General features: G+C 35.6%; 3 protein-coding genes across 4 annotated transcripts; 2 read left to right on the top strand and 1 right to left on the bottom strand.

The window, feature by feature from the left end:
- Positions 1 to 852: 852 nt before the first annotated feature.
- On the top strand, positions 853 to 3,492 carry LOC108223624 (protein HOTHEAD-like). The gene is made up of 4 exons (XM_017397964.2): positions 853 to 965; positions 1,056 to 1,398; positions 1,719 to 2,032; positions 2,185 to 3,492. Exons 1-4 carry the CDS (start codon positions 920 to 922, stop codon positions 3,120 to 3,122), a joined length of 1,641 nt encoding a protein of 546 aa, XP_017253453.1. The 5' UTR covers positions 853 to 919; the 3' UTR covers positions 3,123 to 3,492.
- Positions 3,257 to 8,283, bottom strand: LOC108223623 (receptor-like serine/threonine-protein kinase ALE2). 2 transcript variants are annotated; one of them, XM_017397961.2, is made up of 10 exons: positions 7,659 to 8,283; positions 7,207 to 7,320; positions 6,703 to 6,921; positions 6,504 to 6,602; positions 6,306 to 6,413; positions 5,843 to 6,214; positions 5,372 to 5,665; positions 4,761 to 5,153; positions 4,411 to 4,654; positions 3,257 to 4,241 (listed from the first exon to the last, which is right to left on the bottom strand). In XM_017397961.2, exons 1-10 carry the CDS (start codon positions 7,735 to 7,737, stop codon positions 3,599 to 3,601), a joined length of 2,565 nt encoding a protein of 854 aa, XP_017253450.1. In that variant the 5' UTR covers positions 7,738 to 8,283; the 3' UTR covers positions 3,257 to 3,598. The 2 variants fall into 2 exon arrangements, with proteins under 2 accessions (XP_017253450.1, XP_017253451.1); XM_017397962.2 differs by having other exon boundaries at positions 6,504 to 6,596; positions 7,659 to 8,279.
- A 6,345-nt stretch (positions 8,284 to 14,628) lies between these two features.
- On the top strand, positions 14,629 to 15,707 carry LOC108223524 (NDR1/HIN1-like protein 6). The gene has a single exon (XM_017397837.2). It carries the CDS (start codon positions 14,777 to 14,779, stop codon positions 15,539 to 15,541), a length of 765 nt encoding a protein of 254 aa, XP_017253326.1. The 5' UTR covers positions 14,629 to 14,776; the 3' UTR covers positions 15,542 to 15,707.
- The last annotated feature ends 1,008 nt before the right edge of the window (positions 15,708 to 16,715 follow it).

Here is a 16,715-nt window from a genome sequence, read left to right as displayed (position 1 = left end):
TACAGATCTTTCAAACAAATTCTCGAGCCTTATTTTTCCGTTAACAAATTCTAATACGAGTTGTCAAAATGGGAATTTGCAGTATTTGCAGACATTGACATTTCTGAACCTAATGTGTCTTACGTTTGTATGAAGAATATAAAGAGGGCTTGAAATTTCTTATGCCCATTGTCCAAGTTTCGAACAGCATTTCAACGGAAATCACAAAGGTCAATCATTTGAATCAAACACAATTTGAACATAAAACACGTAAACTTATATGTACGGATTTCAATTTAGGACAGTTTCGGATTTGATCATAAAACACGTAAACTTATATGTACGGATTTCAATTAAAGACAGTTTCGGATTTTGATCATTGAATATTCTAATCCATATCGAAATGCCAGTCTTATATTCTTTAATTCTTTCATTTCTCGATATAAACTACTCGAATAAAACTGGCCCATACATTTTGGAATCAGAATTTAGGTTTATTTCCGTATTATTAGTAATTTTTTATTTCTCGTCGTGGATCATAAAATACAAGTATATATCTAATTGGCGTTGACTTGATAAAAACCAGCTGTAACCAGAAGGCTAACCTTTTGTTTCTCAAAATGGATCATAATATCTAAGCGGAAATGAGACTTGACTTGATCAACATTCCTATTTCGTCTTTCACACACAAAACCACGTAATTGTAAAGATTTTACATTGTATTTGTTTTTTCCAAGTCAAATTTCAGAACACCAGTTCATTTTTCTAATAAAATCTATTATTTTCGCAAAATTGACAATCCTTCTTCAAAATTTGAACACGCCAGACTCTTTTTTCATTTACTAATCAATAAAAAATCCAGTTCCAGGTAACTATAAATAGTAGTGTTCATAATGTGTTCAATCAATTCTTAACACAGACCAAACACAATATAATCAAGATGATGAAGCTCTTCCTCCTTTTTTCGCTTTTCGCCTTCTGTCAAGGTACTAAAACACGTAAAATTTCAGTCATTTACGACCCTTTTTTTGCGAAAAATCCCTGAAAGTAATCTATTTGCATGTCTTAAATTGCAGGTCAGAACACATGGAGAGAAGACTATCCATTCATCAAGAATGCAAGCTCTGTATCAAAAACTAAAGCGTATGACTACATAATAATCGGAGGCGGAACTGCAGGCTGCCCTTTGGCTGCAACTCTGTCGCAGAAATTTAATGTTTTGTTGCTGGAAAGAGGTGATGTTCCGTTTGATAACAAGAATGCCACGCTCCTCAGAAATTATCACATTGGTACTGCAGATTCTTCGGCAACTTCAGCTGCGCAGTACTTTGTTAGTGAAGGTGTTTATAATATTAGGCCTCGGGTTTTAGGTGGAGGGACTAGCATCAATGCTGGATTCTACACCAGACCCAGTTTAAGGTACTGGTATTTAACTTCCGTTTTTCTGGAAAAACATTAAACTACTAGTATTATTTTGGAACAGAGTTACGTGCATGCAATCACTTTGAAGCTAGTGGTTCCAATCACACGTCAATCATAAAAGAAAAGGCCAAATGTTATTTAATAGTGTACCAATAGAAGTAGTTGTTAGTTATTCGAAACACAAATCTATCTGCAAGTAGTCAAAGTCAACTACTGTACTAGTTAGTCACGGATACGGGAGGTTGAAGGTTCGAATCTTGTCTGAGACAAGTCGGGTTTGGTCGGATGATAGTAATGTTTGAATGTATGTTTTGCAGGAGTCTTGCTGAGCTAGGATTAGACCCGAAACTGGCCTATGAATCGTACCCGTGGGTCGAGAAACAGATTGTTTATAAGCCGGTTTTGAATCCTTGGCAAACTGCTGTGAAGAATGCTTTGGTGGAAGTTGGGGTAACTCCGGACAATGGCTACACTTATGAACACTTGTTTGGAACCAAAGTCAGTGGTATTATTTTCGACAAAGATGGCAATCGTCACACTGCTGCTGAACTACTTCGATCCGCTAACAGCAAGAACCTTGATGTTCTCATCCATGCAACTGTTCAGAAGATTGTGTTTGATCAAACATCAGGTAATCAATCTACCTTGTTGTAGTCCGATTTAAATACAAGTGTTGGCTCTGGAACTAGTCGGCAGGTTCCTAGGCAGACCAGAGTGTCCTGTAATACGCCTTTTTCACTGATGATAAAATTGGTCTTTTAGTAACTTGGTAATTGTATGCAGGCAAGCCAAGGGCTGTTGGAGTGATATTCAACGATGAAAATGGGAACCAACATGAAGTGAATTTGTCGAAGAATGACAAGAGTGAAGTTATATTGTCATCTGGTGCAATTGGGAGTCCACAGCTGCTTTTACTGAGTGGGATTGGACCAAAGGCTGAGCTTGAACAAATGAACATCACTGTGGTGCTTGACAATCAATTTGTTGGCAAACAAATGGCAGACAATCCTTTGAACACTATCGTCGTTCCCTTCAATAGGCCGATGACTCAATCGTTGATTCAGCTTGTTGGGATCACGCGACAGGGTGTGTACATTGAGACGAGCTCTGGATTTGGTCAGAATCCGGATACAATCATCTATACTCGTGATAATTCATCATCACCTGAGGAAGAGCTCCCGCGTGAAAATTTTAATGCTGCTTTTATACTATCAAAGGTTGCAAATCCATTGTCAACAGGGGAGCTAACACTGAACAACACTAATGCTGATGATAATCCAAACATCTCCTTTAACTACTTCAGCAATCCTCAAGATTTGCAGCAATGTGTCAGTGGAATTCGGATCTTAGAGAAGCTTGTCAGAACAAAACGTTTAATCGACTTCATGCAGCCTGGCAACGATACCTTTGAGAAGCTGCTCAACCTGAGTGTCACTGCTAATTACAACCTTATCCCCAAAACAGCTGAAGTTACAAAGTCCTTTGAGGAATACTGCAGACAAACTAAAATCACAATCTGGCACTATCATGGTGGATGTCACAAGGACAAGGTTATAAACTCTGAGTACGAGGTTCTTGGAATCGATGCCCTTCGTGTCATCGATGGCTCAACGTTTGTCCAGTCCCCGGGCACTAATCCTCAAGCCACTGTAATGATGATGGGAAGGTACATGGGGGTGAAGATTCTGAGAAGCAGATTAGGCAAGGCAGCTGGCATATAGCGGTGACCAACGACTTGTAACCGAAAGCTCAGGATGTTCTAATGCTGATACATTTTTTTTGATTTTTTCATCAGTTATGATTATGAATAAGGGAATTTCAGCAATTGCTTGCCCCTGTATTAACATGAATAATGTAAAATAAAAGTTTTCCTTTTCTTATAAGTAAACATTGCAAATTGCCAAGGAGCTTCAACATTAATGATCACATTACAGATACCTAAAACTTAATATATGTGTATGAGAACAAACATCATGTACAATCCTGCTACTATCAAATCTACCTCACTACCAGAGCTCTCCTTTTCCTTATTTATGTCTTCATCGAAAACCTTCAAAAACTGATATCGTGCAAGTTTTTCAATGATGATAGTACATGTATGAAAAGAATCCTCTTGTTTATGCAACCGTGGCTCTGAATCTGCGATCAGAATATATTTTTGGGTGTGTATTGATATACCTGGAGTGGATATAGACAGTTATTTGGCTGAAGTTTCATGCTCACTAGAGCAGCCTTTGGAGAATCCTCTCATTAACACTCTCAGTGAAGTTGAGTTAGAGATCCTCTTCTTCGACCCTGATTCTTGGTCCTCGAATCCAGCTGAAGAAGGATACTTAGGCTTTGAATTTGACAATGGGATCTTATGACTGTCTAAAATGGAATTATACCCAGGGTAGTGGATCCCCTGGGATTCCACAAGATCACTTGAAGCTCTACTATACTTGCCTGCAGAGAAGTCCTCATAACTGCAATTTGGTAATACTGGATCCTCGTTTATTTCATCAAACTCATTGCACACCAGCTTTAAGGCTTGAACAACTTCACCCATAAAAGGACGATGAGATACTTCTGGTTGCACACACATTGATGCGATGGCTGCTACTTTCGATACACTGTCAGATTGCATATTTGGCTTTAAATAAGGGTCAATGATGGTTTCCAAAGCCTCTCTGTCCGTAAGCAGGGGACGTACCCAAGAAACCAGATTTTCTTGTCCTGGTGGTTGCGACAAATCCACAGGCTTTCTTCCTGTTAAGAGTTCAAGGAGAACTACACCATAGCTGTAAACATCACTTTTTACCAACAGATGGCCAGTCATTGCGTACTCTGGGGCCAAGTAACTGTAATTCATGTGAGTTCACAAGAAGAGCATATGAGTTGCTATAGAAAAATTATGACATCAGCAAGAGTGCATTATGGATATTGTAAATGCACAAATCCTGATCATGATAACATATCACCAGTAGAATAATATGTGTTTGTGTGTAAATTATGTGATGAAGCACATACCCGAAAGTTCCCATAACATGTGTAGAAATGTGCTTGTTTCCCTCGTCTAGTGCTGACTTAGCAAGGCCAAAGTCTGAAACTTTAGGTGTGAAGTCATGTTCTAGTAAGATGTTGCTCGACTTAAAGTCTCTGTGTATCACGCGAGGGCTTGAGTCTTCATGCAGATAAGCTAAACCTCGAGCTGATCCCAGAGCAATCTTTATTCTGGCACACCAATCAAGAGGAGCAATTTCCTTGTCAATTCCTGAACAAACAAAAACAGCGGATGTAGATTACATATTTCAGAAAAGTATTAGAAACTTGGGCAAATTATGGAGTGGCATAAGGAATTCATCAAGACTTGTATGTACCATGTAAGTGTGATTCCACGCTACCATTGGGAATAAGTTCGTAAACCAGGCTGCGACAATGAATCTCTGTGCAGATACCAATCAGTTTGACCAAGTTCCTGTGGTGTAGACGACTAAGCATGTCAACTTCTGCCAAAAATTCACGGCCTCCTTGCTGATCATCTCTTTTTAGAACCTTTACAGCCACCCTCCTCTGATCATCAAGAATGCCACTGTAGACAAGTCCAAAACCACCCTCCCCGAGAATTCTTGAAGCATCAAAATTATCTGTGGCTCTCATCAGGTCACTCGAACTGAAAATCTTAGCAATTCCCTTATATGCCAATGCATTAGAACTACGTGACATTGATGCTGATCCGGGTCTGCTTCCAAACATTATAGACCTGGCAGTCCCTGCAGAATTTACACATATAAAGTGTATTACTATGATATATGACGAGCTCATCATATTTTCAGTTACATAGAAGAAACTAGCTAGATTAACTATTTTACTTTTTTCATGGTGCAACCCGAAAACATAGTTAAGAAACAAGTGGTTGAAGAGAGGTAAAATAACTGGCAGAAGAAGAGAGGAACAAAATGCTGTTTTTTAGTCATAACATGGTATGTACCTGATAATTTTCGCTGTGAGGGTATAGGAACATGAGGATTAGATTGGGGATTACATATGCACCATCCACATTTCAACAACAATATCCAAAGTACTCCTAGACAAACAGCAAAAGCAGTGACTGATGATAAAACAATAACAGCTATTTTGCTTCCCCCATTCCCAGCCTTCTTTCTCCTCGGAACACCAATCCCTAAAGGTTTCAATGGCATTCTACCATTCCCCTCACCTGGATATAAACCGCTGTATATATTAGCAGCTGCTGAATGTCCTGATGGTGGAGAGGACGGAAGACCTGCAAGTTGTAGAACATAATTGAAAGGACAATTTGAAGCATATAATCAATATAAACATGCACCTGTTAAAAGAAGCATATATGAAGGAAATACATAAGAGGAATAAACAGAAAGTCTCAACAGTAACTACACAGATGAAAAAGCAGATCCTGAAAGAATAAAGTAAGGTACAAAACCTGGATAATGAACATCGATTACTTTGTAGCTTCCGAATTGGGAAGCATTTAAGGCAACCTGTCTCGTCCAGAACCTTTTATAGATAACTAAAGCAGTACTGGGAGCAAAATTTTCTTTTACTGGTACCAGGTTGATGAGGACCATGGTTTTTCCTTGTTGCTGTATTGCTTCATTTGCACCTATAATCCTAACTTGACTTTGATTTAGCGAAAGTCCGAAAGCAATCTCTTTAGCTAGTTCTGTCACCAAAGGGATGAATGTATATAGTTCTACACTGAGGTCCAGTCTTACTTCAACAGGCAACACACAGCCACATGGAGATCCACCAGGAGTATAGGTGAATGGCTTTGTGCATGTTACGGATGTACATTCTACAAGTAAGATCAGATGGAATTTACTTAGAATCTACAGTTGTTATAGGCTGTCAAGAGAATTTAAAAGTAAGGTATATACTGTCTACACCTTCATTAGGAGGTGGGGGAGGTAGTGCCATTACTGAAGAGGGCGGTGAAGTCTTCTTTTTCTCAATGGATGAGCTTGATGGGGATATTTCAGGTGAGGGCATGGGCACTGAAATAGGCGTAATTATCAGCATTGGATACTCAATCACATTATAGGTAAAGTTGGCAGAATGTACTACGAACTGGAGGAAAAACGTACCTGGTTCAATCAACGGAGTTGACACTGGTGCAGGGCTGAACCCAGACCAACTTATTGGAGTGGAAGCAGAACTGAGTGGGGAGATCGAAGGGCCTATACCTTTGTAGAATATTTAGAAAGAAGCAATTATTACACATTATTGGATTACTCCATGTTAAGCAAAGACTACTATTTCATAGATTTTCTATTGAACACTGACCTTGTTGGCTGCTTGTAGGAGGATCAATTCTATCAAATGGTCTAGTGACAAGATCTTTAAATTTCTTTCTTGCGTGATGATGCTTAAAATATGAAAATAATGGTGGAGGTGAAGAATAGTGTGCTAATTTCCCAGCATGTTTATGGGAAGGCGGTATTGCAGGTGCTAGGGATGTAACTAATGGACTACTGGAAGGTCTGAAGTTGCGCCGGATGGGGGCTACAAAACCAAAGCAGATCTGATAATTAGCACAGAGATTTTCTGAAATGCCTTTAGTGTAACAAATCAATATATCTAGCTATTAATTAATCAAGGACAAAGAGTGCTTCAAAATAGGCTACTGAAATCAGCATCAATGTCTTTACTGGCCTAGATCCTTGGAGTCGTTATATGGAGACACCATTAGTCAATTATCATGAAGTCAGCAAGAAACCTACAGTCTACCGACTTGTGCATTACGACTAAACGACAAACAGCTTGTAACTATTATGAACGAAGTAATACCATTTCGTCGAGAGAACTGATTTAATCCACTGGTTCTATATGAGTTGATGGGAGGTGTTGGTATACTCAAGTGATTAAGCAAAGAAGCTGCTTCCAGTGAAGGTATGCTAAAACCTGCAACAGAATCAGAGTGAAATTATAAATGTCATTATTGGTTACAACTTGAGCATTAACTATACCAAATGTTCAAAACTGAGCTTAACTATCAAATGATTCAAGATTTAGAAACATTCTACAACTAGTGAGATCAAAATTGTCAAATAAAAATCATCGAAGCAGTAATGTCAGAGTAATGCAATTATTTAATGTATGGATCATGACAAGAACTTCTGATAACCCAGATCCCGTTTAACTGATCTCTAAATCAAACTTCACAAAACCCTACATTGAACTAAACAATCAATCACATTGATCAAAACAAGCTGAATTTCAAGAAAAGTTAAGCCCATTACCTGCAAATCCAAGAACTGGCAAACTAAACAGAATTGCGAAAACCGGCATCAAATCCACAATGAGCTGCTGCATTTTCATCTCCTTCTCAAAAACCCAAGAAAATGAACCTCAAGATCCTTGATCTCAATCACTCAGCCAGCTCATTTAAGCAAAAGCATGAGAAAGAATAATACAAAAACATAAATAATTTGCACATAAATCCAAGAAACAGTGTCCTTGAAGTTATATGGAAAAACCATAGAGGCCACAACACAAAAATGGATTAGCTGCTCTGATCCTAATCATTGTAGCTCTACTTAAAGAAAAGCTCCAAACTTTACTGAGAAAACACTGTTTGCTCAAATGGGTGATTAAAATTTTTAAGATCAGTGTAAGTAATCCAATCCAAGAATCACATGAATGAACAGTAACAGAAAGCTAAGTATCAGTAATCACTTGTAAAGTGGTTTGGTAGGGAGAGAATAAAGGAAATATTCTTCTATAATAATCAATGGGGCTTGACATGTTTGTTGAAGCATTAGTCTCTGCATTAATTTGCTTCTTTAGTGAGGCCATTATTTTATGATTAGCCTAATTATCCTCTCTAATCATTACTCAGAGAGAGTAGTAGTAGTTGGGTACTTATGTTTCATTTGAGATCAGTGTATAACATTGATTAAGATTTAATCATGTAAGGATTTTACCTAAGTGCAAATTGTTGTGAGCATTATTTTGTTATCATGTCTTTTAATCATATGATTTGAGTACTGAGCAGAGTTGATAAAAAGGTTTGAAATTGATGATGCAACATCAAAACAAAACTTGTCATTAGATCCTCAATGATGGCTGTAGAATAATGCCACACGTTTACATCCAAATTTAACTAAATCATAAGAAGATTATGGTGGTATTTGATCAGCTACTTATAAGCTATGTTTTAAAAATATGTGATTAAATCAATTAATCACTGATTAATTCATATTTCGTAGCTAGTGATTAAATCAATCAATCACTGATTAAATCTAATTAATCTTCGATTAATTCTTATTTTATGACTTCATCGATTAAGTCTGATTCTCGCATTTTACGATTCTACTAATAAATCATAAATTTCGACATTTTTTTAAACTCGTGAGCTACTTATAAGTTAACCAAAGTCCAAAGAGTACAATAATGAAGCCAAACGAGTACAATGCATCATTGTCCCTTTATTTTCACTTTTTTTTTCATATTAGCTGCTTTCTTTGTGCTTCAGAAATGTAATTTCATGTTTTTTGCATGATTTTTTTCATAACCGTGATTACTTTACTAATAGGAGTAGCATTATAATCAATTCTGAAATTCACCAACGGAATCTTTAAGCCTTTTTTTAATGCTGACACAAATTAAATGAGCCCTGTTTCAAAGTAAGAGCAATGCTTGAAGTTGATGAATGAAATTAATAATAATATTCGAGAGACCTTAATAGAGTAATAAACATTTTGCACCGGCCGGACCTATAAGTCTCCACCGACAGTGACAGGTTCACGATCTTTTACTCAGAATTTATTGATTACGAAAAATCAGAAAAAATATTGCAACAAATTCTCAACCTCTTATTACATTTACTATATTATAATTGTAATCTATAAATTGTAAACTATATTGTTCTTTCCGTTTTGAAATATAGGTCGCTTGACTTTTTGACACACACTTTCAAGTTTTTTTGACTGCATAGCAAAAATCATTATTTCTAAAATTTTCTTTTTTGAATTATAATATTCATCATATATTTTTATTCAAAAAAAAAATAAGAAAATTTTAAAAATATTGATTTTAATTATGTGCTCAAGTGACCTATAAGTGTGTGTCAAAAAGTCAAACGACTTATATTTCAAAATAGAGGGTATATTTGGATTCTTACAAAGTTGTATATGAAATTTAATTTATTTTCAGCCATCATTTAGATTTTGTCAAATTATCATCAAGTACGGATTTAAAACGTTTTTCCATTGTAAGCGCGGGACAAATTCTCTACAACTATTTTTATATTTTCAAATTTTATAAAAATACTTATTTAATTATATAAGATTTATAATAAATTTCTAATTAGGGAGAATTCATTCCGGTGACAGCATGGTATGGACTTATGGTTGTTGCATCGTGCATGTCCGGGGTTAGGCACCGGTATTATGTCAAAATGATGTAAAACTGCTTCGAGTTACTGTCGTAATTTATTGAATGCAGCAGGACTCAACCTCCATTTCAAAATAAGAGTCGTTTTGACTTTGTGCATGTATTTTGAGATGCAAAAAAAACATATCTTTGCATGTTATTTTTGAAATTTTTTTTCCTGAATAAAAATAGAGATGTTAAACTTTTATTCAGAAAAAAAAATTCAAAAATAATGTGTAGAAGTATATTTTTTTTGCACCTCAAGATACGCGCACAAAATCAAAACGACTACTATTATTTTGGAATGGAAGGAGTAGTTTTTTTTACGACAAGTGTCGGTGGTGCCTCCGCTAACTGTTTGGTTTTCTGTTGTTTTGCATTTGTCTTGTTTCAATGCTATTCAATATTCAAGCTGCGACTTTTGTCCATTTTTCTATCAGCGGGGGCCTTCCCTCTTTTCAATTTTGATTCTGCATTGTTCCTCGTTTAAAAAAGACTACTCCCCGTTCCTGGATAATTCATACACAGTTGGGAAGAAGACGACACGAATTTTAATATTTTCATAAAATATAGTTATATAATTTTTTTTAAAAAATATTATTTCACTGAATAAAAGTTTGGATGTTGAATTTTTATTCATGCAAAAAATCTTAAAAATAAGTTAGGGAACTATATTTTTAACAGTATTAAAATGTGTATCGAGTAGTTGAAAAGGATTGAGAGAGTATATTTCAATTTCAATTCCAACAATATGCATTTTCTTGTGTGTATGGACGCACAATAATAATTTTTAATGACATAACGAATTTTCTTAATTTCGTTTCACAATAATGATGAAATTCTTATTCAAAAATATATATCATCTAAATAAAAATTTGTTATTCTATGTCAACGGACACATCCTAATACTTTGTCTTTGTATTAATTAAAAATCAAAAGCTTATTTAGTTCACTAGATTATATACAATTATTATAAAAGTATATGTTATTCAATAAATTTGTTAAGTCGAATCAAATTCCTATTTTCATAATATTGGCACAAAGTAATATATCAATTTCTAGGAATTGTTCATATGTGAATATATTTTAGGGCAATCTTTAGAATCCTGGCACGTTCAAATAGATTTGTGATTATATCAATGTTTTGAAAGTTCTCGATTTATTAAACAAAATCATCAATTTTTGATTAGTTTTCTAAAAATATATTTCAATTTATCGATTACATTCTCATTAACTAAAAGTTTATGATTTATCAAAAAAATTCAAATAAATTTTGAATACGGTCAATTTCGATTTTCGAATTCAGCAAATATGTCACTTGAATAACTTCAATATTTTTTTCCCCTAATTTGCAATCAGACGGGCTTAGTTCCAGTAATACTCTCACTAACTGGACAGGCCCAATAAGTATTCACATCCCTTCTTTAGCAGGAGTAGTACAAACATAGAGAAATCCAAAAGTCTACTTGAACAATAGTTGGTCCAAAATCCAAACACTAGTAAATTAGTTTTCAAAGAATTTATCAAATATTATGTGTCTCGTTTAAATTATTTATGAAAATAATAAGGAAAGTAGATTTTTGATTATTTACTTTGATTATACCAAACAAAATATTCATTCTATCGTGCATGTGATGCCCTAAGTTCTTCTTTGTACCAATTTTTTTTTTTTTTTTTTTTGAAAATGAGAATGAATCTCAACAATATGAAACAGCAGTTCACCGTGATAATTCTTTCATTCAAGAAAGCTTATTATCTAACCGTCGGACATGCAAGATGACCGGGGAAATTTAGACAATAAAACTTTAATGTCCGAAAAGAAAAACCTGTCTTCTTCCAAGAATCCTGAGAATAGAAGAAAGAAAACAAGAATAATATAAGTCGACATATATAACACATTATATATATATTATAAAAATAAAAGATAATATATCCAATAATTAATTAATATTAAAATCACGTGTATATTGCATGAGATGATCAAAAATTTCCACAATTATGATAACTCATAATTGAGGCAATTAAGCTCTTAATTAAGGTACAATTAATAAAATATTAACGCCCTTAATTAAGACACAATTAACGTCCTCAATTAAGGCCAATTAACACCTCAAATAAGGCACATTTAACTCCATCAATTATGGAGCACAAATTACACCCTCAATAAAGAGGCACAATTAACGCCTTCATTAAGGCACAGTGAAGCGCCTTCCTTTTTGAAACCGGATCGCATGCTGATCCCGGAACTACCGTCGCCGTCGTCACCCTCGGCCACCAAAATGGTATATATATTTAAATGCATTCATTTACAAGATTCAAAATTCAAATAACCCATAAATGGTACAAATATATTTAAATGCATTCATTTATAAGATTCAAAATTTGAATCTTTTAATTAATCTTCTAATTACTACATAAAAGTTCAAATTAAAGTATGAAGAGAAAATTCAAATTTTAAAACCAAATAAATTAAAATAGTCAACTTGCCATTCACAAAAACTAAAATTAAGACCTACATTTACTACTATTAAAATCAAATAAATTCCAAATTTTCAAATCTAAACTAAAATCATGCAACAAAATAAGTCAATCAGAATAATCTAATATCAAAACACGCGCTAATTAAGCACCATTACACCACCTCCACCGTCACCGTGCAAGAACCGGAAAAACACAAACATTCATCATGGACACTAGCGAAAACTAAAAATCGAAAATGCGAATCCAAAACTCAAAAATGTAACTAATCATATGATATAAAAATGATTACAAATACCCAATCTCCTCTGAATCATGCAAAATAGATCAAGAAATGACAAAATATGATACAAAACAACACATACACTAATAGATTCAAGCACACCACACCATTATACTTAATCATGAAAATTATGAACCACACCATAATAATATATACTGTGAATCCATAAATAATCACATAACCATAATCATGAAGTATAATGTATTGGAAAGATCGCACCTTGTCGAAAAGACTAAAAGCTTTCTGAAACTCGACAATCTTATTTGGAGGAATGGCGCGACCGGGATTGTTAAGCATGATCCGACTAACAATCGATCGTATACGATCATTGTCATTCCCACTCCACTCAAAGTCATAACACGGTAACTATAAACTCGATCTTAGTTTAAGTGAGTATCAGAATTTTACTCCTAGTTGGCTAGTTCTCATATAACCCATGAATTGGACATGGAAAATCTGAAGGAAACCGAAAACTTTGCTGCAGGTGTTTGGAAGACTTGGCTTCATGAAAAGTTACGTTGCGCCACGATTCTCACTGCAGTATTTCACATGTATCCATTATCAAAATGCCGGCATAGAGTTAGAGAGTAGTAGTTGTGGATTCTTTCTTTGTACCAATTTTGACTTCGTTTATATATACAAAAAAATTATTTTGAGAATAGATGTCATATTTATACTAATTTTTAAACTCAAGTATTTATAAAGGACATAAATTATGACAAAGATATGTAGGAATACTTATCTTCAGAAAAAAAAATTCATAAAAAAGAATATATTTTTTCAGAAAAAGTGATAAATGAAACGGGTCCCGTATCTCCTCTTCTTTGACGATTTGAAATCGACCCTGTGCGAGTGGTCTAATGTGCATTATTACTGGAGTAGTATGTAAAAACAAATGAAACAACTGTTTCTCAATGATGAATGGAAAATTCCAAAGCATCATCACTCATCAGATCAGATGAAGTGTCAAGTTGTCAACGTGACACTCGGCTGATTATAACTTGATCATCATGCAAGTAATCATGTCCTCGTTACTTGCTGTTCTCGCACCGAGCTTCTAAAATTCTCAGATATTCGACCCCAGTTTCATCGGAACTTGTATAAATAATCGATACAAGGCTCAGAACTTCTGGTCGACGATCCTAAATTTCTCCACGTTTTTAAAGTAGTCTTCACTGTCCTGCTGGTTTGAGTGGTTTCAATCGATTTTCACATGTAGAAGGTCTCAATTTTAATTTTTTTTATTTTATCTTGTTTATGATCTTTGATGTTTTTCCTCTTCGCTCTTCAAAGAAGGATTTTTTTTTGATTAAGTTTGGTTATTTTTCTAGATTTACGTCATCAAAACTTCCTATTTACTTTTTTATTCATTCAAGCGGATGTTATCAGATTAGTGAGTTAATCATCTAGCTTGTTGTGATTTCGACTATCAGATCAAATTTTTTTATTTTCATTTCTTTCGATTTTCGACATGTATTTTCACGTTGTTTTCACTTCTTGATGAGAGCTTGTGTTTTCGTTTATTGATTATAACCGGATGTCTTAATTAGATGATGAAAATTTATATGAAATCACAATTTTTGTCGATAGCTCAAATGATAACGTCTATCATGAAAAATGATGAAGAGAGTACATATAATTCAACGAGATTGTACGGAACACACACTTACATCTTAAAAAAATCGTGTTAATGTATATTTATAAGCACATACTAGTATCTGCTCGACTCGATCATGCCGTATGAGTTTTTATTGTTAAATTAATATATTTGTTTAAATAAATTCCTACCTTGGTTAAAATGACTTCATATAGAAATTGATACTTACTCCTGCAATTTATTCATTTATTAATTGGATAAATATTAATTAGATTTAATCTCGTATGGATATACGTCAACTGAAACTTACACCAATTTTACAAGTTTAATTTTTTTTTTTTGCGGGAATATGCAGTATCATTCCTATATTTTCAATTAGATGTCTCTATTATTCAGGTCAATAATCCGGGAATAAAAGAAAACAGAGACAGCAAATATTTATTTTGTTTCCTTATAAAGCAAGGCAGTTCATAAAGAACCGCGTAGAGTTAAAATGTTGCTGTTATAAGGTCTCTCTCTCCACTCTCCCTTTCAAGTTTCAATCCCTTTCTCCTCCTCTATATATCACAACCACAGACCACCGATCGAACCCCCACACCTTCAACATTTTCCACATTTTTTGTCCAATGGCTGACAGAGTATTCCCCACCAAACCCGCCACCAACGGCGTCCCCGCCGCCGCCAAAACCAACGGCACCGCCGCCGCCAACCCCCCCTTCCCGGCGACCAAAGCCCAAGTCTACAACGCCAACCGCCCCGCCTACCGTCCCCAGCCGTACCACGACCGCCGCCGGCGAAGCTTCTGCTGCTCCTGCTTCCTCTGGACCACTCTCCTCATCATCATCCTCCTCGTCCTCGCCGCCGCCACCGGCGGCGTCCTCTACCTCCTCTACCGCCCCCACCGCCCCTCCTTCTCTCTCACCTCCCTCAAAATCACCCGCTTCAATCTCTCCTCATCTTCCCACCTCACCTCAAACTTCAACCTCACCGTCACTTCTCGAAACCCCAACAAAAAAATCACCTTCATCTACAACCCCATCAACATTCTCGTCACCTCCAACGGCGTCAATCTCGGCGCCGGCGAGTTTCCCGCCTTCACCCACGGCGGCAAGAACACGACGGTACTGAAAACTAAGCTGATCAGCGCCGGCGAGAGCGTCGACGGCGCGGCGTTAAAGAATAAAAAATTGCTGCCGTTGCATATCGAGTTGGATACGAAAGTGAAAGTGAAGATAGGGAGCATGAAGAGCAAGAAGGTGGGGATTAGAGTCAAGTGCAGCGGGATTAAGGCGAGTTTGCCGACGGGGAAGTCGCCGACGGTGGCCGCGACGGCGAATGCGAAGTGCGACGTGGATCTGAGGATCAAGATCTGGAAATGGACCGTCGGGTAACGATGAATTAGAACTAGGTGTGATTAGCTAATTTCGTGCATTTTTTTGTTTTTTGAATTTGTGTTGATTTTTTGGTCAAATTCATGTTTTATTTGGCTTTAAATTTTTTTAATGTAATGGTGACGGTGAAATGATATATAATATGAATATAGACAGGTTTATGGTAGTCTGATTATTATTGTTTAATAAATAAATAATAAATTTATCGAGTTAAATGAATTCCAATTTCTAAAACATTGTCAGAAGAGCGTGGAGTTGAATTTACAAATTAGACTTATTTATTTTATTTACAGATGAGACTTATAATCTTTACAAATGAGTCGAGGATCATTTCTAACAATTTTCGGAATGAGTTGAATATTATTTTAAATAATAATTTTCGAATCCGAATCTAGTGGCGTGACGACGCAAGTAGATTAGAGTGTAATGTGGTGCGGTAATAAAGTGTAGGTGGTGCTAGCTGGCTAAGCATAAGTCTAAACTAAAATAAGGCAATTAGTTTAGTGTGTGTTGATATGTAGTGGGGGGTCGCGCTCCAGAGAGAACCATGAGAGAGAGAACCATAGAACCCTTACCTTATAAGGCAGGGTTCTGCAGTAGAACTTAAGTATGAGTTAGGGTTCTGCAGCAGAACTTCACATGCAAAAAATGTCAATATCTATGTATTAGATTTTAAAATTATTTTTGAACACACACAACGATGAAGAAATATGAAAAAAAACATGTATTTAGATTTAGATTCTAAAAATTTATTTAAAATTTAGGGTTCCGCAGCAGAACCTTAGTGGTTCTATGGTTCTATTTTAAGGACTGGTTCTCTCTTGAGCAATTTATTTAAAATTTAGGGTTCCGCAGCAGAACCTTAGTGGTTCTATGGTTTTATTTTAAGGACTGGTTCTCTCTTGAGCGCGACCCATGTAGTGGGAGTGTTATCTTGACAATAATGCTCGTTTTTCATAATGGTGGGGGCACCGCCACGGGAAATTGTTGCAGTGTCAACCTGCATGTTCACAAATCACAGCCATCGCTGGTGAGTGGTGACATGCAAATGCACACCACTTTCAATTATTTGTTTATATTTCGAATAAAAGTTTGTGTTCATATTTATATTCGGAAGAACAAAAACTAAAAGAAAAATACTTTCATTCAGGTTGTGTTAAAATATCAACAAATA

The sequence above is a fragment of the Daucus carota genome, chromosome 5 (assembly GCF_001625215.2).
Source record: "Daucus carota subsp. sativus chromosome 5, DH1 v3.0, whole genome shotgun sequence".
NCBI classification, from domain to species: Eukaryota; Viridiplantae; Streptophyta; class Magnoliopsida; order Apiales; family Apiaceae; genus Daucus; species Daucus carota.
The sequence above is the reverse complement of the archived record's forward strand: the minus strand, read 5'-3'. Positions and strand labels throughout refer to the sequence as shown.